Genomic DNA, 22369 nt, shown 5'->3' with positions numbered 1-22369 from the left:
AGAGCGTTCCCGCAGATATAGAGGAGCTATTTGTACTAAGACAGAGTTATGGCACAAGGAGACGCCATTACATGAATCAGTGCGTCCAGCAATATTGCTCCACAAAAATGTGAAATGCAGAAATCAGCCAAAATACAGCTCCGTGCTGGGGCTCCGACTCCTATAAGTATGAAGCCTTGGCATATGCATTCAAGGACTGATTGACCCCAAACAACGCTGCACCAGGGAGTGCAATACCGAGGGTCAGGCTGTAGTGTACAGACGCTCAGCATGAAGTACAATACAGGGGTAACAACAGGGGTGGTATAGAAGGAAGGCTCTGGTGATGGAGAGAGGGGACAGAGCCTGCCTCTCACCTGAGTCTTTTCTCTATGCTACCTAATATCCTTATATGGGACCTTCCCCCCGTTGCCCTCACGTGCCTAGGCCCTCACTCACCCTGGCTAGTGAGAAGGCAGGTGAGAGCATTAGTCTCACCACTGCAATAATACAACACAGGCGAAGGGAGACAGACAGAGGAAAAATAGACACAAAAAGAAAAACATTCCAAACAACTCCAATGCAACTAAACACCACAGCTGCAATTGTCACAACTCCTCAGCTTCTTTCAGAGAATGGCTCCTTCCAAAATGGACAGCATAACAATGAGATTCTATAACGGTCATCAGATAGTAATATAAGTGACTTTTATAGCAAAGGGGAGTAGTCACAAACAACTGCACCTGAGATTAAGGCTACAAAAAATAGATAGATAGGAATGAGTTCTTAACCCATACAGTACCAGAAGAAAATAGATTCACTCAAACACAAGCTGCAGCAGACCTGCGCATAATAAAGCATTGTGACCTCTTGGTCCTAGACTTGTCAGAGGTCTCCCCAGAGCAGGACAAATCCATGACACCAACAATCAAAATACAAAAAATTCGAAGCTCAAAAGACCCAAGTCTCAGAGGATCCAATGTGCCCAGCATTCAGAAGCGCGGTCACACCGAACACAGGTATGCGCGGCACCGCTCGTAACACTGCATTGAATAGCATGTTAGTATGCCCCTGTGGGTGTGCTAATATGCTAAGAGGGCAGACTAATTGGGGTATATAACACCCTTGGGACTAGTCCCCTCACTCATTAGCATAAGATAAAAGATCTTTAGAAATACTTTTCTAAAGATCTCTTTACCTATGCTAGTGTATACAGGGACGGTTAGGCAGGGATTAGCAATATGCACCCAGAACTGCTTATCGTACTGGGTGCATATTGCACCTGACAGGTTCCCTTTAATAGATCCAAAGTTTAAAGGATTCAGAGCTCAAAGAACCAAGAGCTTAGATGGTTAAAAACCATCTAAAAAAAACTAAAGCACAAAGGATTACAAGCTGAGAGCAATCAAAGCTCACAGGATCCAAAGCACAGAAGACTCAAGGCTCAGAGGATATAAAGCTGTGAGAACCCAAAGCTCAGAGTAACCAAACTGAAAAGATCCAAGGCTCAGGGGATCCATAGCCCAGTGAGCTCAAAGCTCAAAAGATGTAATTCTCAGAGGAAGATGCTCAGAGGATCCCAAGCTTGGGAAATTCAAAGCTTACAGGACCTAATATGCAAAAGAACCAAAGTGCACAGGAGGCCAAGCTCTGAGGATCCAAAGCTCAGAAGACTCAAGGCTCAAAGGCTCTAAAGCTGTGAGAACCAAAAGCTCAGAGAATCCAAAGGTCAGAAAATTCAAATCTTAAAGGACCTAAAATGGAGAAAAGCCAAATCTCACAGGAGCCTATGCTCTGAGGATCCAAAGCTCAGAAGACTCCAGGCTAGAGGATCTAAATCTGTGAGAACCAAAAGCTCAGAGAATCCAATGGTCAGAAAAATACAAAGCTTAAAGGACCTAAATTGAAGAGGATCCAAAGCTCAGAGGAGCCTAAGCTCTGAGGATCCAAAGCTCAGAAAACTCAAGGTTCAGAAAATATAAAGCTGTGAAAACCCAAAGCTCAGAGGATCCAAAGCTCAGTAGACTCAAAGCTCAGAGAAGAATCCAAAGCTCAGAGGATCCAAAGCTTAAAGGACCTAAAACGCTAATTATCTCAAGCTCAGAAGAACCTAGGCTCAAAGGATCCAAGCTCAGAAGACTTAAGGGTCAGAAAATATAAAGCTGAGCAAACCCAAAGCTCAGAGGATCCAAAGCTCAGTAGACTCAAAACTCAGAGAAGAATCCAAAGCTCAGAGGATCCAAAGCTCAGTAGACTCAAAGCTCAGAGAAGAATCCAAAGCTCAGAGGATTCAAAGCTTAAAGGACCTAAAACACTAATTATCTCAAGCTCAGAAGAACCTAGGCTCAAAGGATCCAAGCTCAGAAGACTTAAGGTTCAGAAAATATAAAGCTGAGCAAACCCAAAGCTCAGAGGATCCGAAGCTCAGTAGACTCAAAGCTCCGAGAAGAATCCAAAGCTCAGAAGATTCAAAGCTTAAAGGACCTAAAGCACTATCTACAGCTCAGAAGAACCTAGGCTCAAAGGATCCAATCTCAGAAGACTTAACGTGCAAAGCAATTGCCAATCAACCCAAGCTCAGAAAAGCCAAAGATCAGAGGCTGAGAGGATCCTATACCAAAAAATCCAAAGATTAGACGATCTAAAGCTCAAAAGAACCAAAGCAAAGATGAACCACACCTCAGAGAACCCAAATCTCAAGCCTAGACAGTCCAGCTCTATGGGTGACATTGGTAGGGTTTTGCCTTGGTGGTCCTGGTGATCCCTTTGAATACCATACTGACAATGTATGAAATCTTGAGCGGTCCTGTAGAGCCGCGGTCGCAGAGACTGCTGTATTGAACCTTGATAAACTATTACGATTTGTGCAGAATCATTACATAAAATACGAGCTGTCCGGAAAATATTGAGCAACAAGCCGTATCTGCTGGGGGGTGGCCTCGTCAACTCCTCACCACATTCATAACGTCTTCATTTAGTAGCCCGCGTCTGATCTCCTCTACCCAGTCCATGAGGCAGCGGTAATCCATCAGCCTCCGGTACCTGAAGAGGTTAAACACTGACGGTAAATCGGCTGTAAGTGGAAGAAGGAGATTCATAAGGTTAAAATCAAAACCAATCAAGTCTCTTATTCCCTCTCCGACTTAGATCCTGTCGTCCTGCCCTTGCTTGGAGGCAGTCACCCTGCACGGATTGTAATGCGGACGCTTGTCTGGGGAACCCTTCATCCTATCTAGGATAATTTCTCACAATTGTTTTCTTCACGTTTTGGGGGGGGGGGGTGTTGTTATTTGAAGGATGTCCTGCGGCGTTGTCTGGTGCAGTCGTGCCCGTCCTATGCCATTAAATCTCAAGCCTCTCTGCAATAAACACTTTCCAAAGACAATCACCCAGATAGTATCACACTGCGAAGCTCTTCTCGATAAGCCCCCCCACCCCAGGAGACCACCGGAGAAGTGACCTAAAATTACATATACAACCGCAATTCTATTTGGATATTAATGACTCGCCTTGAAATCCCTCACGGCCGTGCAGTCTTCGCGTGCCGGGAACTTATTTTCGAGCTAATAGACCGTGCCTTCCATTGTACGCACCCGGAGAGATTGATAATCCTGGATGATATCAGACTAGGTTGGTTTTAGAATTAATGTCCTCCCCTTCCAGGACTATATATACACAAGGGTCCGGCCAGGTGACGTTTAGGACAATCAAATACTAGTTTAGTCATTCCACCACTTAAAGGTGTTCAGGATTGGAAAAACATGACTGCTTCCTTCCAAAAACCATGCCACCTTTATCCACAGCTTGTGTGAGGTATTGCGGGTCAAGGCTCCCAACACAAGGCAGCCATGTTTTTCTAATCATCATTAGTAGGGATGATCGAATACTTCGATTATCCGGCTTCGTGAATAATTTCCGAATACCTCGCCGCTATTCGACTATTCGCGAATAGTCGATGCGCAATGTAAGTCTATGGGAAACTATTCGGGCTTCCCATAGACTTACATTGCGCATCGAATAGTTGAATAGCGGCGAGGTATTCGGAAAATATTCGCGACCCTTGTGTACATCCCTAATCATTAGCATCCCGACTAGCTTTTCAGTGTCACGCTATTGTGGCGCCCCTGAGGCTTCCGTCGCCACAGGTCATTGCACCCCATCCAGCGGTGTGATGCCCCATTCTGGGAGAGGAAGAGAGTGAACTCCGGTCCCCTGGTAAATCCACACTACACCCATTGTTAGGTACATACTGGGACCAGGGTAAGTGGCAGTTACCCCCCATGCTGCATGCTGGGAGGGGCCGTAAGACCCATCCCTGCTCCTATAGGGTACAGCTTAGCAATTGGGGAGGTGGGAGGAGCCATCTGAGAGCAGACAAAGGAAGGAAGGTCAAGTTTAGTCAGTCTACCTCAGGGAGGGAGTGAGTGAGGAGCCAGCATGTAGTTGGAGAAGAAGAACGGGAGAAAGGAGGGAGGAGGAGGCCTGCTGGAGGCAGGCAAGGAGGAAGAAAGAAGGAAAGAAAGAAATCTCCAAGTCAGACAGGAGCAGAGAAACAGAAGGAGACGCTTCCTGGTGAAGATCCTGGGACCCAGAGGTCCAGGTGACACCACGTAGGAACAGAAGGAGTCGCAGGGCCACGGGTAGTCTGTATAGCTGTCGGGGCAGTTTAGAGCTACGGTGGCCTGTTCCACAAGAACATCGGTGGAGGGATCAAGCTGCGACAGGGGACGGTCCCTAGAGACTGGAGGAGTGCAAAGATCATCTCCAAACAGTAAAAACCGAGGCCCAGGGAACGTTGTAGACTCCCAGGGCCAGAACCCATAGCAGAACTTCCAGAAAAGGGGTAATCAGCCGACAGGTGACCCCCCAGCCTGGAGGCTGTAGTGGAGGCCAAGCCAGGTTTATCCTATCAAAGGCAAGGCTAAGGAAGACAGCAGAAGAAAGAGACACTAAGAGAAGGGCACCGGCTTTCACTCTCTGAATCACCCAGAAACGGCGGAGGTCCCTGACAGTGGTCCCAGCAGTCCAAGGGTCCCTACAGCGCTGTGACAAGAAGTGTGAGTAAAGAACTTGAACTGCACCCTTGAAGTGGTCTCTGTTATTTCAGCTGCATAGACATTCACAAGCACCAACTGTGCCCCGGGCATTGCTCCACCTGTGGGGAGCAGTACCACCATTGCTGCCATAACATCATCCCGGTGGCCTCACACAGCAGCGGCGGCTTAATAGCCGCATACCACAGGTGGCGTCACGAACACAACCTTTATTCAGCAAGCCACATATTCTACTGACACCCACCAGGGCCACGGAGCCGGGCCCAGCCACCACTGACTACCACCGGACTAGTCCGGCCCGGCACCGGGTGTCCCATAGCCCTGGGGTGGGCGAGTCAACTTTTGGCGTCACGAACAGGATTTCGTGCCCGGTCGTACCGGGTACTGTGCGCCTGAAGAATCGTGAAAAAGCCTGTGTTTTACTGAGAGACTGCCGCCATTGAAGACACTGAGCGCGGGAAGAAGGGGGGCGTGCAAGAAGAAAGGGCGCAAAGAGAAGCCCCGCCCCCTTGTCCAAGAAAAGAGCGCGAAGCGGTGCCCGCCATAGAAGGCGGAAGAAGAAGAAATGGCGACCAGATAAGCTGGCCGGCTGGCAGAGAGAGTCTAAATGCCAGACCAGCAGATAAAGAAAATGTACCTTATCGCAAACGGAGTGATGCCGGTCGTGATGGGCTGGGCGCCAGTCTGGCGCCAGATGCTAGTGCAGCCTCCGGCCCCGCCTCCGAGAAGGGAAAGGGAGCAGCCGAGTGGCGTGGTCGAGCACCCGAGCAGTGTTCCAGTCAGCATTCCCCAGGTCGGCAGCATGGCGGAGGAGCTGCAGCAAAGTGCACCAGGGACCGGAAGAGTGGATCCCGAGCTGGACCTGCTGAGAGAGGAAATGCGAGTCCTGGCCCGGAGGCTGAGTAGTGTGGAAGTGGAAGCGGACCGGCAGAAAGAAACGCCGAGGGTGCCGGAGGATCTGGAGCGGTGGATGGATGCCGCGGAGCGGAAGCAGGGTGAGCAACCAGAAACCCCGACCAGTCCGGACCCAGGGTCCCGCCACGCGCCCCCGCTTAGCCCCTTCACTGACCCCCTGGCCTTCCCAGCCTACCCCGCGGATGCCCGGTGGGGCACCGGAGGCCTGCCTGAGACCCCCGCAGACGGAGCCTGGGGAGGGGTGGACCCTGAACAACTAGCGGGCCCCCTGCCGAGTCCCCCTGTGAGCCTCCTGGGAATGACATCCCCGGGAGTGAATTGGGACGCAGCGCCCATTGAAAGCAGGGGACTGCAGCGGCCGCTGCTCCCCAAGGAAACTCCCCTGGCCAGCGAGCTGACGTGCCGGAGGCTGGTGGTAGAGTACCAGAGGGAGCGGGAACTCCGGGAGGAGAAACGGAGGGCCCGAGAAGCCGCTAATCTGGCCTCCAAAGAAGAGGTCAGGAAGGCCCTGAAGGGATCCGAGGGCCCGGTGCGACGGGGCCTAGTAGTGGATTTCCGACAAGCTGGTGGCTGGGGCTTCATCCGGGAGCCCGGTCTGGGCAAGGACGTGTTTTTGGCCCGGAGAGACATCGAGGAGCACCTGCCCAGAGGCCACCCAGGGCGCGATGCCAAGCCGGGTGATGTGGTGGAGTATACACGGCTGATGGGGGACCGTGGATGGTACGCGCTGCATGTACATATCCTGCGGGAAGGAGCGGCCCCAGAAGAACCAGAGTTTCGCCGCACAATGCAAGAGCGCAGCATCTCCCCTAGCAGCAGCACTACCTCAAGGCAGACACAGGCCACAGAACTGAGCAGAGGTCCTGCGACAAGCACGCAAGAAACGCAGACCAGGATCTCAATGGCCTACATGCTGCCCAGGGCCCTGCCAAAGAAGGACCCCAGCAATGAAGAGTAAAGAAATAAGAAGCAGCTGAACTGTATATAGCCCCTGTTTGCCCCTCATTCTTTTTGAAGATGTCCCTTGTGTTCTGCCCCAATGTTCTTTTCGAAGATGACACCCTTTCCTGCTGTACTGCCCCTCATGCTTTTTGAAGACGTCAACCCCCATGTTTATGTGTACCGGGCCACTAGACTGGAATGTGGTCCCTGGTAAATGCGATGTCTTGTGTGTCTTATGTAACCAGGCCATTGGACTTAGTGGCTGGTTGATTTTGTCCCATTGTTGTTTAAAAAGGAAACGAACTGCCAGGCTACTGGACTTGTTGTAGCCGAAAATGTATATAGTTGCACCCGTTGTGCCCCCTACCAGAATTATGGGGGAAGTGCCCAAACTGTGCAATGAACTGAAAGTGCACACATAGTTTCTTTATAAGAAGTTGCAACGTCAAAGTAATTGTGCCTCCCATAAAGGGAAGAAATGTTAATTGTTTTATTGCTTTGCATACCAAAAATATTTTGCAGTTCTTCCACATGTTTTTGTTGTTTTTCAGCCCGAGGACGTGCTGGGATTTGCTGTGGGGGAGTGTGGCGCCCCTGAGGCTTCCGTCGCCACAGGTCATTGCACCCCATCCAGCGGTGTGATGCCCCATTCTGGGAGAGGAAGAGAGTGAACTCCGGTCCCCTGGTAAATCCACACTACACCCATTGTTAGGTACATACTGGGACCAGGGAAAGTGGCAGTTACCCCCCCCCCCCATGCTGCATGCTGGGAGGGGCCGTAAGACCCATCCCTGCTCCTATAGGGTACAGCTTAGCAATTGGGGAGGTGGGAGGAGCCATCTGAGAGCAGACAAAGGAAAGAAGGTCAAGTTTAGTCAGTCTACCTCAGGGAGTGAGGAGCCAGCATGTAGTTGGAGAAGAAAGAACGAGAGAAAGGAGGGAGGAGGAGGCCTGCTGGAGGCAGGCAAGGAGGAGAAAAGAAAGAAAGAAAGAAGGAAAGAAAGCTCCAAGTCAGACAGGAGCAGAGAAACAGAAGGAGACGCTTCCTGGTGAAGATCCTGGGACCCAGAGGTCCAGGTGACACCACATAGGAGACAGAAGGAGTCGCAGGGCCACGGGTAGTCTGTATAGCTATCGGGGCAGTTTAGAGCTACGGTGGCCTGTTCCACAAGAACATCGGTGGAGGGATCAAGCTGCGACAGGGGACGGTCCCTAGAGACCGGAGGAGTGCAAAGATCATCTCCAAACAGTAAAAACCGAGGCCCAGGGAACGTTGTAGACTCCCAGGGCCAGAACCCATAGCAGAACTTCCAGAAAAGGGGTAATCAGCCGACAGGTGACCCCCCAGCCTGGAGGCTGTAGTGGAGGCCAAGCCAGGTTTATCCTATCAAAGGCAAGGCTAAGGAAGACAGCAGAAGAAAGAGACACTAAGAGAAGGGCACCGGCTTTCACTCTCAGAATCACCCAGAAACGGCGGAGGTCCCTGACAGTGGTCCCAGCAGTCCAAGGCTCCCTACAGCGCTGTGACAAGAAGTGTGAGTAAAGAACTTGAACTGCACCCTTGGAGTGGTCTCTGTTATTTCAGCTGCATAGACATTCACAAGCACCAACTGTGCCCCGGGCATTGCTCCACCTGTGGGGAGCAGTACCACCATTGCTGCCATAACATCATCCCGGAGGCCTCACACAGCAGCGGCGGCCTAATAGCCGCATACCACAGGTGGCGTCACGAACACAACCTTTATTCAGCAAGCCACATATTCTACTGACACCCACCAGGGCCACGGAGCCGGGCCCAGCCACCACTGACTGCCTCCGGACTAGTCCGGCCCGGCACCGGGTGTCCCATAGCCCTGGGGTGGGCGAGTCACTATGTACAGGTAAGTACGAACCGCACGGTGAAAGGGAAAGGAAACCCTGTGTCTAGGGAAAGGGAAGATGGTGACCCTTGACTGAGTCTACCGTTGTCCCTTGGGTCCCTCACCACCCTCTAGATAGGTTCTGCACTTGTGCACCGAGCCGGATACCTGACCCTAGGTATCTCTAGTGCTGGGCACCAGAGATGTACTATGCTAGTGATTTTGCACACCCAGTTTAACAGATATTTGTCCAATAATAAATGACATCTTCACCTTGGCATTGTGGTGTCATTAAAGACTCAAGACAGTCTACGTTTTCCCTCCATTATTATCAGGATTAGCAATGACTTGTAGGGTAAAGGCCCCGTCACACTAAGCAACATCGCTAGCAACAACGCTGCTAACGAACAACTTTTGTGACGTTGCTAGCGATGTTGCTGTGTGTGACATCCAGCAACAACCTGGCCCCTGCTGTGAGGTCGTTGGTTGTTGCTGAATGTCCTGGGCCATTTTTTAGTTGTTGCTGTCCCGCTGTGAAGCACAGATCGCTGTGTGTGACAGCGACAGCAACAACTAAATGTGCAGGCAGCAGGAGCCGGCTTCTGCGGAGGCTGGTAACCAATGTAAACATCGGGTAACCAAGAAGCCCTGTCCTTGGTTACCCGATATTTACCTTTGTTACCAGCCTCCGCCGCTCTCACTGCCTGTGCTGCCGGCTCCTGCTCTGTGCACATGTAGCTGCAGGACACATCGGGTTAATTAACCCGATGTGTGCTGTAACTAGGAGAGCAAGGAGCCAGCGCTAAGCAGTGTGCGCTGCTCCCTGCTCTGTGCACATGTAGCTGCAGTACACATCAGGTAATTAACCCGATGTGTGCTGTAACTAGGAGAGCAGGGAGCCAGCGCTCAGTGTGCGCTGCTCCCTGCTCTCTGCACGTGTAGCTGCGTGCGCTGGTAACCAAGGTAAATATCGGGTTGGTTACCCGATATTTACCTTAGTTACCAAGCGCAGCATCTTCCACGCGGCGCTGGGGGCTTGTCACTGGTTGCTGGTGAGCTCACCAGCAACTCGTGTAGCGACGCTCCAGCGATCCCTGCCAGGTCAGGTTGCTGGTGGGATCGCTGGAGCGTCGCAGTGTGACATCTCACCAGCAACCTCCTAGCAACTTACCAGCGATCCCTATCGTTGTTGGGATTGCTGGTAAGTTGCTTAGGCGGGCTTTGCACGTTGCAACATCGGTAACAATGTGTTACCGATGCTGCAGCGATAGTCCCGCCCCCGTCGCACGTTCGATATATAGTGAAAGCTGCCGTAGCGATTATTATCGCTACGGCAGCTTTACACGCACATACCTGCCGTGCGACGTCCCTCTGGCCGGCGACCCGCCTCCTTCCTTAGGGGGCGGGCCGTGCGGCGTCACAGTGACGTCACACGGCAGGCGGCCAATTGAAGTGGAGGGGCGGAGATGAGCAGGATGTAAACATCCCGCCCACCTCCGTCCTTCTCATTGCAGCCGGGAGGCAGGTAAGGTGAAGTTCCTCGCTCCTGCGGCTTCATACACAGCGATGTGTGCAGCCGCAGGAACGAGGAACTACATCGTACCTGTCGCTCCCCCGGCATTATGGAAATGTCGGAGGCTGCAGCGATGATACGATAACGACGCTTTTGCGCTCGTTCATCGTATCATCTAGGATTTACACACTACGACATCGCAAGTGACGCCGGATGTGCGTCACTTTCGATTTGACCCCACCGACATCGCACCTGCGATGTCGTAGTGTGCAAAGCCCGCCTTAGTGTGACTGGACCTTAACACTGAGTTCTTCTGATCATCTACCCTTCTTTATTATCAGCTTGATAATCATTAGGTAATAAAATCCGCCTCTGAGTCACACAATCTAGACTTGAAAAGATCTGACTGCACTTCTATCACCTTGATAATGGTAATTGGAGGCGAATGACTCCAATCAGTTGGGCAATCGCGATGTGCCTGGTTTAGCAGATGAACGAGCCTGGTGGTGGACATCCAGCTCACGTGCAACCTACTTTACTAGGTTTTCATCCTCACTTAAAAAACAGATGTACCATAATAAATAACATCATCACATGGGTATCCTGATGCCACTGGTGACTAAAAGATCAGACTCGATATGTGGCGCCCTGGACTAGCCAGGTCGTCACAGGTAACACACACACCCCCCACCACCCCCCAGATAGTAACATTAGCCAAACACAAAACCCTTGTTGCCTCCCTCCAGAGTCTGATGTCCACACCAGGTGGGGCGGAGCCAGGCGGTTGGCCCCACCCACCGAGGAGTTCACAGGCCTGGAGGCAGGAAAAGGAGCAGTTGAGTTCAGGAGGTTGAAGTGAGAGGAGTAAAGTGGAGAGTGTCTGGGTTTGTGGCCCCGGCACTGACAGCAAGGTTGGCAGATGGTGGTGGCCATCTGCAGGAGTGGTGGATCAACACTGAACTAGCTAGCACACACAGGCAGGGCCATCGGACCCCGACTAGGCTTGGAGCCGCCGTCAACAGCAAATCCGAGTGTGACGGGAACCCCAGGAGTTTCCTAACTACCCAAGACCCGTTAGAAGGCAACCGTCCACACCGTGAGGGTATACAGCCACCGCCAACGGCTAGAGACCCAAGGGCCAGCGCCTGCGGGCAAAATGGGCTTCTCCGGCATCCATACACCGGGGAGCGGACTACCATTGGGGACCCATTGTAGTCAAGACAGTACACAAAGGTGCAGGGAAAGACAGCCGCCATCACCTGTCCGGGGAGAGAGACACTGCAGCCGGCTGCGGGACCCGTCCATCCAGCCATTTGGTTTACCGGAGACTTTGTGCATTTCTTGCTGAGTGAGTACATCCGTGCTATCCGGCACCGCGCCGCGCTGCCCCTGCAACCCTGCACCTCACCGACCCTGCCTCCCCGTCACACCACTGGGCCCCGGGACCACCAACTCCTACCCACGGAGGGGGAAAATAACATCCCAGCTGCTCCCTACCATCGCTCCTGGGATCCCCGTCATCAGCAGCGGTGGTGCCCATCTTCACCACAACCCGTGGGTGGTGTCACGGACTAAATCCCCAAACAAACCACCCCCTTTCACTCACGGGCGAGGAGCGCCGCTCGAGTCCCTGGATCCGGCCCACCGCTCGAGCCACCGAGCAGCAGCAGCAGCGCCGGACCCGAGCGTTAGCGAGCGCAGCAGCCCGCGACAGATATGCCCCACCATTATCACCAGGATTAAAGATGGCGGCTGGATAATATTGAGCTCTTCCAATCATCTCAGATTCTTGATTCTCAGCTTAGTCATGACCAGGTCAAACAATCAGTTAATTACTGAATTATCCAGAACATTCAACATCTGACCTTACATATTTTACCACTTTATACTGTAGCCTCATACTGGTGGGCTCAAAAGATGGGCAATTGGGATATGTCCAGTTCTGCATCTGAGATCCAGAAGTCTGGTGGTGGACACCCAGCTATAGTAAAATCTACAGGATCCTTGGGTAAGGTCAGATTTTCCCATATTCAGTGACATTACTGGTGTGGCTTAGGTTGCCCCCTATTAATAGGATAATATTCTTCCGATTATATCAGATTCTTGACCACCAGGTCATAAAATCAGATCCATCTTGATTACTAATGTTTTACCACAGTTTTTACTCCTCGTTAATGCAGTGTTATGATGGACGACCAATTAGGATGTGGTTGGGTACTAGCACCCAAGAGGTCCAGATGGAGCCATGTGGTAGATACCCAGTTTGACCACACTTTTTACTCTTCGTTAATGAAGCTTTATGGTTGTCGACCAGTTAGGATGTGGTTGGGTACTAGCATCCAAGGGGTCCAGAAGGAGCCATGTGGTAGATACCCAGCTTGACCACATTTTTTACTCCTCGTTAATGCAGCTTTATGGTGGACAGTCAATTACGATTTTCTTGGGTACTAGCACCCGAGAGGTCCAGAAGGAGCCATGTGGTAGATACCTAGTTTGACCACACTTTTTACTCCTCGATAATGCAGCTTTATGATGGACGACCAATTAGGATGTTCTTGGGTACTAGCACCCGAGAGGTCCAGAAGGATCCATTTGGTAGATATGCAGTGTGACCACACTTTTTACTCCTCGATAATGCAGCTTTATGGTGGACGAGCAATTAAGATGTTCTTGGGTACTAGCACCCGAGAGGTCCAGAAGGATCCATTTAGTAGATATGCAGTGTGACCACACTTTTTACTTCTCGATAATGCAGCTTTATGGTGGACGGCCAGATTGGATGTGGTTGGGTACTAGCACCCGAGGCGTCCAGGAGGAGCCATGTGGTAAACACCCGGTCAAAGAAAAATCTAATCTACTAATGGTTTTTGGCGCCCACTTGGCCCATATTAGGTGACATCATCACCCTGGCAATGTGATGTCACTGGGATGTCTCCATTTTGCACCCAAAATGTTAACCCTTAATAGAAAAAAATCAATAAAATATTATCATTATGTTTCGGGTTTCTCTGCTCGGCCTACGTTCCACATGCAGCCTGAGTTTTGCATGCAGGGACATGCGTTCATATACTAGTTGCGTCTACGGAGGTTTGAGAGGAAAAGGCGGCAGAGTGAGTGTCAGTCATCAAAGGCCATGAGTGAAGCACTTGTGTTATACGGCACAATCTCCGGTGTCGGGCAGAGCTCGGGACATAACAGGTGGCATTCTGCATCATTCCGGCCCGGTTAGGTAGGAGGTATTGATACATGCATTACGGGGGAAGCTCAAATTTGTGATTAATAAAGCAGCAATGCAAGAATCAGTGGTGTCTGATAGGACTTGCATTGGACTCCTTGCGTATAAGCGTGGTTTGGGGGCTTAAGCATATGGCATTAATCACCTATGATTATGAGGGTTTAGCTATGGGGATCTTCTAACGCATCAGTCACCCTAAAGGTCGAGATGAGGGGAAACGTCCACTAATATCCTCAATAAGTGGTCCCCAGTGCAGGACAGTGATGGTGACACATCCACAGTGGGCACTGTGGCTGGGGTCTGTGACCTGGGACCCCTCTATTTAGGACATCAGTGGAGGTCCCAGTTCTCATCCCTCAGGCTTTGTGCCTACTTGAAATTTATCCATTGGTTCTCCATTATCATCAATTTTATTAATATAAGGCAAAAGAAAAAAAATATAACTAAAAGGATAAAAAAAAAGTTCTAACAATTGACGAGGGGCGAAACCTACGTCCGAGAAGACGCCGGCTACCTGGTCATCGAAAATTGGTGATGTTGCCCATGGCACTTTGTGAGAGTCTAAAGGACCCTTATGTTCAAGGATACAGAGACTTTAGATGGGTCATGACCAATGGGAAATATTAGATCTGGTCAATGGGCAACGCCACCACTGCTTTACCCTGCATGTCACCCGGTCCCCTCAATAACTGACTACTCGGCTGCAACCTGTTTCCATCTCAAAAGGATTTCCTTGACTTGGCCGCACTACAGATTCCTCTATGTAGCTGAAGCTCTAGTTTGGCTACAGTGGCAGGCAGGGCTCAGAAAGATTCTTTGGTAAACAGTCTACCGACCAGACATATACATCGCCTTACTCCTGCGCTTTTTCTCCAGGCGGCGCTGCCGTTTCTCCTCCCGGCGGCGGGCCTCCTCCGCCTCCTGGTGCTGGCGGCACTTGTGAAAGTTCTCTACCACCACGCCCACGAACATGTTGAGCACAAAGAAGCTGACGATGAGGAGGAATGAGATGAAGTACAGCAGCATCCATGGGTTGTGGTTCCGAATTGGCTGCAAGGTAATGGAAATATGGCCGAAATTTACACCATCATTTCAAATGACAACATTTATATATGGCAGTAATCCCGAACCTGTATTATCCCTGTACTGTGACATCACTGTGTGTATTACCCCTGTACTGTGACATCACTGTGTGTATTATCCCTGTACTGTGACATCTCTGTGTGTATTATCCCTGTACTGTGACATCACTGTGTGTATTACCCCTGTACTGTGACATCATTGTGTGCATTATCCCTGTACTGTGACATCACTGTGTGTATTACCCCTGTACTGTGACATCACTGTGTGTATTACCCCTGTACTGTGACATCACTGTGTGTATTATCCCTGTACTGTGACATCACTGTGTGTATTATCTCTGTACTGTGACATCACTGTGTGTATTACCCCTGTACTGTGACATCACTATGTGTATTATCCCTGTACTGTGACATCACTGTGTGTATTACCCCTGTACTGTGTCATCACTGTGTGTATTATCTCTGTACTGTGACATCACTGTGTGTATTATCCCTGTACTGTGTCATCACTGTGTGTATTATCCCTGTACTGTGACATCACTGTGTGTATTATCCCTGTACTGTGACATCACTGTGTGTATTATCCCTGTACTGTGACATCACTGTGTGTATTATCTCTGTACTGTGACATCACTGTGTGTATTATCCCTGTACTGTGTCATCACTGTGTGTATTATCTCTGTACTGTGACATCACTGTGTGTATTATCCTTGTACTGTGACATCACTGTGTGTATTATCCCTGTACTGTGACATCACTGTGTGTATTACCCCTGTACTGTGACATCACTGTGTGTATTACCCCTGTACTGTGACATCACTGTGTGTATTATCCCTGTACTGTGACATCACTGTGTGTATTATCCCTGTACTGTGACATCATTGTGTGTATTATCCCTGTACTGTGACATCACTGTGTGTATTATCCCTGTACTGTGACATCACTGTGTGTATTATCCCTGTACTGTGACATCACTGTGTGTATTATCCCTGTACTGTGACATCATTGTGTGCATTATCCCTGTACTGTGACATCACTGTGTGTATTATCCCTGTACTGTGACATCACTGTGTGTATTATCCCTGTACTGTGACATCACTGTGTGTATTATCCCTGTACTGTGACATCACTGTGTGTATTATCCCTGTACTGTGACATCACTGTGTGTATTATCCCTGTACTGTAACATCACTGTGTGTATTATCCCTGTACTGTGACATCACTGTGTGTATTACCCCTGTACTGTGACATCACTGTGTGTATTATCCCTGTACTGTGACATCACTGTGTGTATTATCCCTGTACTGTGACATCACTGTGTGTATTATCCCTGTACTGTGACATCACTGTGTGTATTATCCCTGTACTGTGACATCACTGTGTGTATTATCCCTGTACTGTAACATTACTGTGTGTATTATCCCTGTACTGTAACATCACTGTGTGCATTATCCCTGTACTGTAACATTACTGTGTGTATTATCCCTGTACTGTAACATCACTGTGTGCATTATCCCTGTACTGTGACATCACTGTGTGTATTATCCCTGTACTGTAACATCACTGTGTGTATTATCCCTGTACTGTAACATCACTGTGTGTATTATCCCTGTACTGTGACATCACTGTGTGTATTACCCCTGTACTGTGACATCACTGTGTGCATTATCCCTGTACTGTAACATCACTGTGTGTATTATCCCTGTACTGTGACATCACTGTGTGTATTACCCCTGTACTGTGACATCACTGTGTGCATTATCCCTGTACTGTAACATTACTGTGTGTATTATCCCTGTACTGTAACATCACTGTGTGCATTATCCCGGTACTGTAACATTACTGTGTGTATTATCCCTGTACTGTAACATTACTGTGTGTATTACCCCTGTACTGTGACATCACTGTGTGTATTATCCCTGTACTGGGACATCACTATGTGCATTATCCCTGTACTGTAACATTACTGTGTGTATTATCCCTGTACTGTAACATTACTGTGTGTATTACCCCTGTACTCTGACATCACTCTGTGGGGTGCACTCCTCTAAAAATTAAAATCTCTAGTTACCTGTACATTGGTAGCCACTGCGTCCAGCCCATCGTACATTATGTTCACCCAGCCATCTTTGGATGACAGAACAAAAAGTGACATGAGGGCCTAAAGAGAAACGAGAACACAAGACAGGGTGTTAGCAATTAGTGGTACAGAGTCATTATTTTACTACTCAAGGTTATGGCACCATCATTAGTAAAAGCTGCCGGGCACGACAGCTGGAATACAATATCAGCACCTGCCATCCCTATGGTCTGTTTTCCACAGAGACATCTAGATAAGCCAAGAAGCTCTGAGATTATTGCATTGTATTAGAGGAGAAGAAGACATGATAGGGCAACGTACCGCACAAAGACGGTAGACATGTGGACCTTCATTAGGCCCCAGACTGCCATAGAAACCCCTCGGGCACCTTGTGATGACATTCTGGGTTACTACTGTCAGTCTAACGGTATGGTTACTAATCTTCTGGCGACTGTCGCTTTGAAAAGGATCCATGATTATGAAGCTTCAAGAATCAGCAATGGTCTCGGCGGCTTCCCAATAATAATCCATGAACGAAGTCGCAACACTGTGGGATCTACTGGAGCGAAAAGGCCACTGACTGACCCAAACACTGCGCCCAAGCCCAAGGTCTCACTGTACCCAATCCCCATGGGCCCACTGGTGAGTCCTCAGACCCTCAGGTGGGCCACAGTGGTCAACTTTGATAAGGAAGAATCCCATCGCCAAAGACCTCAAGTAATGCTGCTTTCCGGGAGGTTCCATTTCTGCATCTCTCAAAGATTTCCCAACTCTTTCCAGAGTCCTGGAGGTCTCCCCTTTGTCCAAGAGCCTTGAGGACGTTCCGGAAGAGTTGGCCAGTACAGTTTATAGGTAGTTTTGGTTAGTTGAGAAAGACAACAACTTGCTCACTTACCTGACCGAGGTTATCGAAGTTGTATTTGCGCCTCACCCACTTATTGCGTGGCCCTGTGCAGTCGGATTTGTTGGTGACGTTGCGGATATCTGGACCCTCGCAAGAATAGAATTTGCCTTTGAAAAGCTGCAAGAGATAAATCAGTGGTCACATACAGTATGTCACTGAAGCAGAATGAACTGGGCCTAAGGTGGTGATGAACCCATGGATCTGGGGATGGGTTGATGGGATCTGGGTAGGGTTACATGGATCTAGGCTTGGTTCTGAATGCAGTAAATCTACAGTAATGCACATGGTATAGATAAGGTTTGGTCAAGGTATGACTTTGAGTGGCCACAGTATGGTTTGGGCTAATGTTGGCATGGTTTTCTTCAGCATGATACAGCTAAGTTGGCGCTAGACTGGCAAAGAACAAGTCTTTATGATTTTGGAAACCCTGATATGGTTTACGTGGATGACCTTGTCATTGTTTAGGAGGATCAAAGTATGGCTTTTATGGACATTGCTAAGATTTAGGTGGATCTATTTTTTTGTACACTTTCATCTGATTTACATGAATCTAACTATGGTTTTAGTGAATCTTGTCATAGTTTAGGTGGCCATAGGTATGGCTTTGGTAGACCTTGGTAAAATTTATGTGAATTTACCTATGGTTTGGTGAAAGTTGTCATAGTTTAGGTGTATCTATGTGTGGCTTTGGTGGACCTTGGTATAATTTAGATGGGTCTACCTATTATTTGGTGGACCTTGTCATTGTTTAGGTGGATATAGTTATCTAGGTGTGGTTTTGGTGGACTTTGTAATTGTTTAGTAGGTTGTAAGTTTGCTTTGATGAACCTTGCTATGATTTAGGTGGATCTAGCTATGGTATTAACCCATTTTGTCATTGTTTAAGTGGATCTAGGTATGATTTTCATAGACGTTGGTATGATTTAGGCGAATCTACCTAGTGTGGAGTGATTTTGGAGCATCCTGTAGGCAGGCTTGGGTGGATCTTAGTATGGTATTCGTTATGTGGGTGAAAACATGGTTTTGTAAGACCTGGTCAATGTTTAGGAGGATCTAAGTATGGCTTTGGTGGACCAGGTGGTGAGTGTCTATGGGCACAAATAAGCCATTTTTCCTTGGCCAAGGTATTTTGATATAGGGCTTGTTAATATTTAGGTTTGATCTAAGTGTGGCATTGGTAGATCTTGGTATGGTTTAAGTGGATCTAACTGTTTTTTTGGTGGACCATGGAGTGATTTATGTTTATCTGACTATGGTTTTCGTGGACAAGACCTTGTCATTGTTTAGGTGGATCTAAGTATGGCTTTGGTGGATCTTAGCATATAGTGGATACCTCTAGCTACAGATTACTTAGATCTAGGCATATATCTAGGCATGGTTAGTGGTGATTTGAGTAGTGAGGATTGAATGCTTTTTGAGGAACCTTTTGGGTAAGTTGGGATGTATCTTACTACTGTTTAAGTGGATGTAAACATAGTTAGGAGCCATCTAACTGTATTACCCATCTCAGTGCAGTATGGTATAGGTTAGTGGACTCGTGGGTGACTTTGGAAAGTTGGTGGATCCAATCCTTTCATGTAAAAATGCCATAAGCACAAAATATGCTCACCAGAGGTCAATATTAGTTCTCAGAGCACATCAATGGGTCTAAACACACAGAAAACACTCCACAAAATAAAAACTCATATTACAGCAATGACAAGTATCATTATATTAAATACCTGAACGCCCAAAATCCCAAAAATGATGAAAAAAGCGCAGCAGATAAGGACTATATTCCCGATAGGTCGAAGTGAAGAAATTAATGTTTCCACCACTAACTTCAGCCCCGGCGCTCTGCTGATGACCCTGAGGTGAAGACAGAGAGAAAGAGGTCAAGACCAAGAGTTGGTAGAGAAACCCTAAAAACAGATGTCCATGTATATACTGTATGACTAAGACAAGCAGTAGGAGTGCAATCATGTACATTTGCCCTTCTCCACTTCTGACTGTTTGTGTGTTATATCTCGGATTTGATACGGCAGCCTCCTGTGCCCTGGTGCTCCTTTACTGAGGTTCGGTCGCTGTCCTGGTTCTGAACACTTTGTTTGTGTGTACATTGCTTTTCTGCCAACAGGTGTTTCCAATGCTGTAATTCAGTCTGCCCTGTCACCCGGTGGGTGTAACAATTTAAAGCTTCCCCATTCTTGTATTTCCCACTGGTGATATTTCTGAACAGGACCCTGCTTGACATTACAGCCTGTCTGCCAAGTGCATTTCGTGGAAGACTCTTACTTTTGGTTAACCTTATTTTTTATTCTGCACCTTCAACTGGATTCTTAAGGAGGTGCATGATACCCTCGATGGCCGCTTAGGAAAGCAAAAGGTCTGAGGGATCATCTTAGATATCAAGGTAGGGTTGTTTTAGTCTACGCGGGGCCTTTTGGGACCTCTAGTCTGTACAGGTACGGGTCAGGTGCACTAGTTTTGAGTTAGACCTTGGTTTACTTTACTTTCCATGTGTGCACTCTTGTGCGCATAACATTATGTCTGGTCTCTTCATGTCTTTTCGTACAGTCCTACATGTTATTTCCATCAACCGGCGATGTGCGCATCCAGTCTTGAACTCTCGGACCCTGTGGACTCGAGGAATCTGTTTGTGAACAAACACTGTAACGAGTCCCTGAGTTTCTCTCTCCCTCCCGGGAGCAGAGAGGTCACCAAACAATTCCAGAGACTTTTTCTTTTTTTTTTGCCAACTTATTCTAGCTCACTGCTCACACTGGGTAATAAAACCACAGATGGCTGAGGGGAAAAGGCAAGTCCTAACCTGCCGAAATCTGCCGATGCAGAAGAGCTGCTATTATTAACTCCGTCTTGTCTCTCCGTGGAAATGAGCTGACTCTACCTACAGTCATGAAGGTTCGTGATGCATACTGTACCCCTAACATAAGACTGCACATATATATACAGTTGTGGTCAAAAGTTTACATACCCCGGCAGATTTTTGGCTTTCTTGGCCTTTTTTTCCGAGAATATGAATGATAACACACAATCTTTTTTCCACTCATGGTTCGTGGTTGGATGAAGCCATTTATTGTCATCTACTGTGTCTTCTCTTTTTAAATCATAATGGCAACCCAAAACTATCCAAATGACCCTGATGAAAAGTTCACACACCCCAGTTCTTAATACCGTGTATTGCCCCCGCTAACATCAATGACAGCTTGAAGTCTTTTGTGGCAGTTGTGGATGAAGCTCTTTATTTTCTCAGATGGTGAAGCTGCCCATTCTTCTTGGCGCCTCCAGTTCCTGTAAATTCCTGAGCTTTCTTGCATGAGCTGCGCTTTGCTTGACTTTTCCCCAGAGTGGCTCAATGATATTGAGGTCAGGAGACTGAGATGGCCACTCCAGAACCTTTACTTTGTTCTGCTGTAGCCAATGACAAGTCGAATTGGCCTTGTGTTTTGGATCGTTGTCATGTTGGAATGTCCAAGTACGTCTCATGCGCAGCTTTTGGGCTGATGAGTGCAAATTTGCCTCCAGTATTTGCTGATAACGTGTTGCATTCATCTTTCCTTCAACTATGACCAAGTTTCCTTTGCCTTTGTAGCTCACACATCCCCACATCATCAGCGATCCACCTCCATGCTTTACAGTAGGAATGGTGTTCCTTTTATCATAGGCCTTGTTGACACTTCTCCAAATGTAACGTTTATGGTTGTGGCCAAAAAGTTCGATTTTGGTCTCCTCACTCCAAATTACCTTGTTCCTGAGGTTTGGAGGCTTATGTCTGTGCTATTTGGCGTATTGTAGGCAAGATACTCTGTGGCATTTGCGCAGTAATGGCTTTCTTCTGGGGACTCGACCATGCAGCCCATTTTTCTTCAAGTGTCTCCTTATTGTGCATCTTGACACAGCCACAGCGCTAGTTCTCAGTGAGTCCTCTTTCTCAGCTGATGTTATTTGATGGTTTTTCTTTGCATCCCTAACAATTTTCCTGGCAGTTGTGGCCAAACATTTTGTTGTTCTACCTGATGGTGGTTTGGTTTTGACAGATTCCCTGATTTTCCAATAGTTAATCAAAGTTTGTACACTGCTGGCTGGCATTATCAATTCCTTGGATATCTTTTTGTATCCCTTTCCTGTTTTATACAGTTCAACTATCTTTTCTCGTAGATCCGTTGACAATTTTTTCACTTTCGTATGACTCACAATCCAGAAACATCAGTGACTGGATGAAAGCTGCAAGAGCCTGTCTGGATCCCAGAAACTCACTCAGCTTTTATGCACACACTGATTACAAGCAAACAGGTCACGGGTGAGGATGTTACCTTTATTAGCCATTCAAACCCATTTATGTCACCTTCTGTGCATGTTATCAGGCCAAAATCACCAGGGTATGTAAACTTATGATCAGGGTCCTTTGTATGTTTTTGGCTGTCATTATGATTTAAGAACAGAAAACACAGTAATTTGACAATAAATGGCTTCACCCAACCACTAACCATGAGTGGAAAAAAAGATTTTGTGCTGTCATTCATATTCTATGAAAGAAGGCGAAGAAAGCAAAAAATATGCCAGGGTATGTAAACTTTTGAGCATATAGATAATGTAAAATTACAGCTATTGCAACGTTTCTGCAAAGTGGGATTTACATAAGAATGTCCTACACGGTTCAGGAGCCTAAGGAAGACAAAAAGGTCCCTTTGCCTATATGAGAAGAAACTATTAAAGGCCCATGACAGTTTGGGGCCCAGTTGGGCCATTCTACATCGGGGCCCATGAGCTTCACGTTACACCATTTGAATCTACCACCCTACGCCA

General features: G+C 48.1%; 1 protein-coding gene across 3 annotated transcripts in view; it reads right to left on the bottom strand.

The window, feature by feature from the left end:
• CACNA1H (calcium voltage-gated channel subunit alpha1 H) overlaps positions 1 to 22369 on the bottom strand; it is a 300253-nt gene that overhangs the window by 73470 nt on the left and 204414 nt on the right. For 2 of the 3 annotated variants that reach the window (XM_075318332.1, XM_075318334.1), the window contains 4 exons: positions 19285 to 19411; positions 17555 to 17680; positions 16651 to 16740; positions 14334 to 14547 (listed from right to left, as the gene is read on the bottom strand). In XM_075318332.1, coding sequence (XP_075174447.1) covers positions 14334 to 14547; positions 16651 to 16740; positions 17555 to 17680; positions 19285 to 19411 — 557 coding nt within the window. The remainder of the gene's footprint in view (positions 1 to 14333; positions 14548 to 16650; positions 16741 to 17554; positions 17681 to 19284; positions 19412 to 22369) is intronic. The other variant, XM_075318333.1, reaches the window with a different exon arrangement.

The sequence above is a fragment of the Anomaloglossus baeobatrachus genome, chromosome 7, assembly GCF_048569485.1.
Source record: "Anomaloglossus baeobatrachus isolate aAnoBae1 chromosome 7, aAnoBae1.hap1, whole genome shotgun sequence".
NCBI lineage: Eukaryota > Metazoa > Chordata > Amphibia > Anura > Aromobatidae > Anomaloglossus > Anomaloglossus baeobatrachus.
This window is presented reverse-complemented; position numbering and strand designations above follow the sequence as displayed.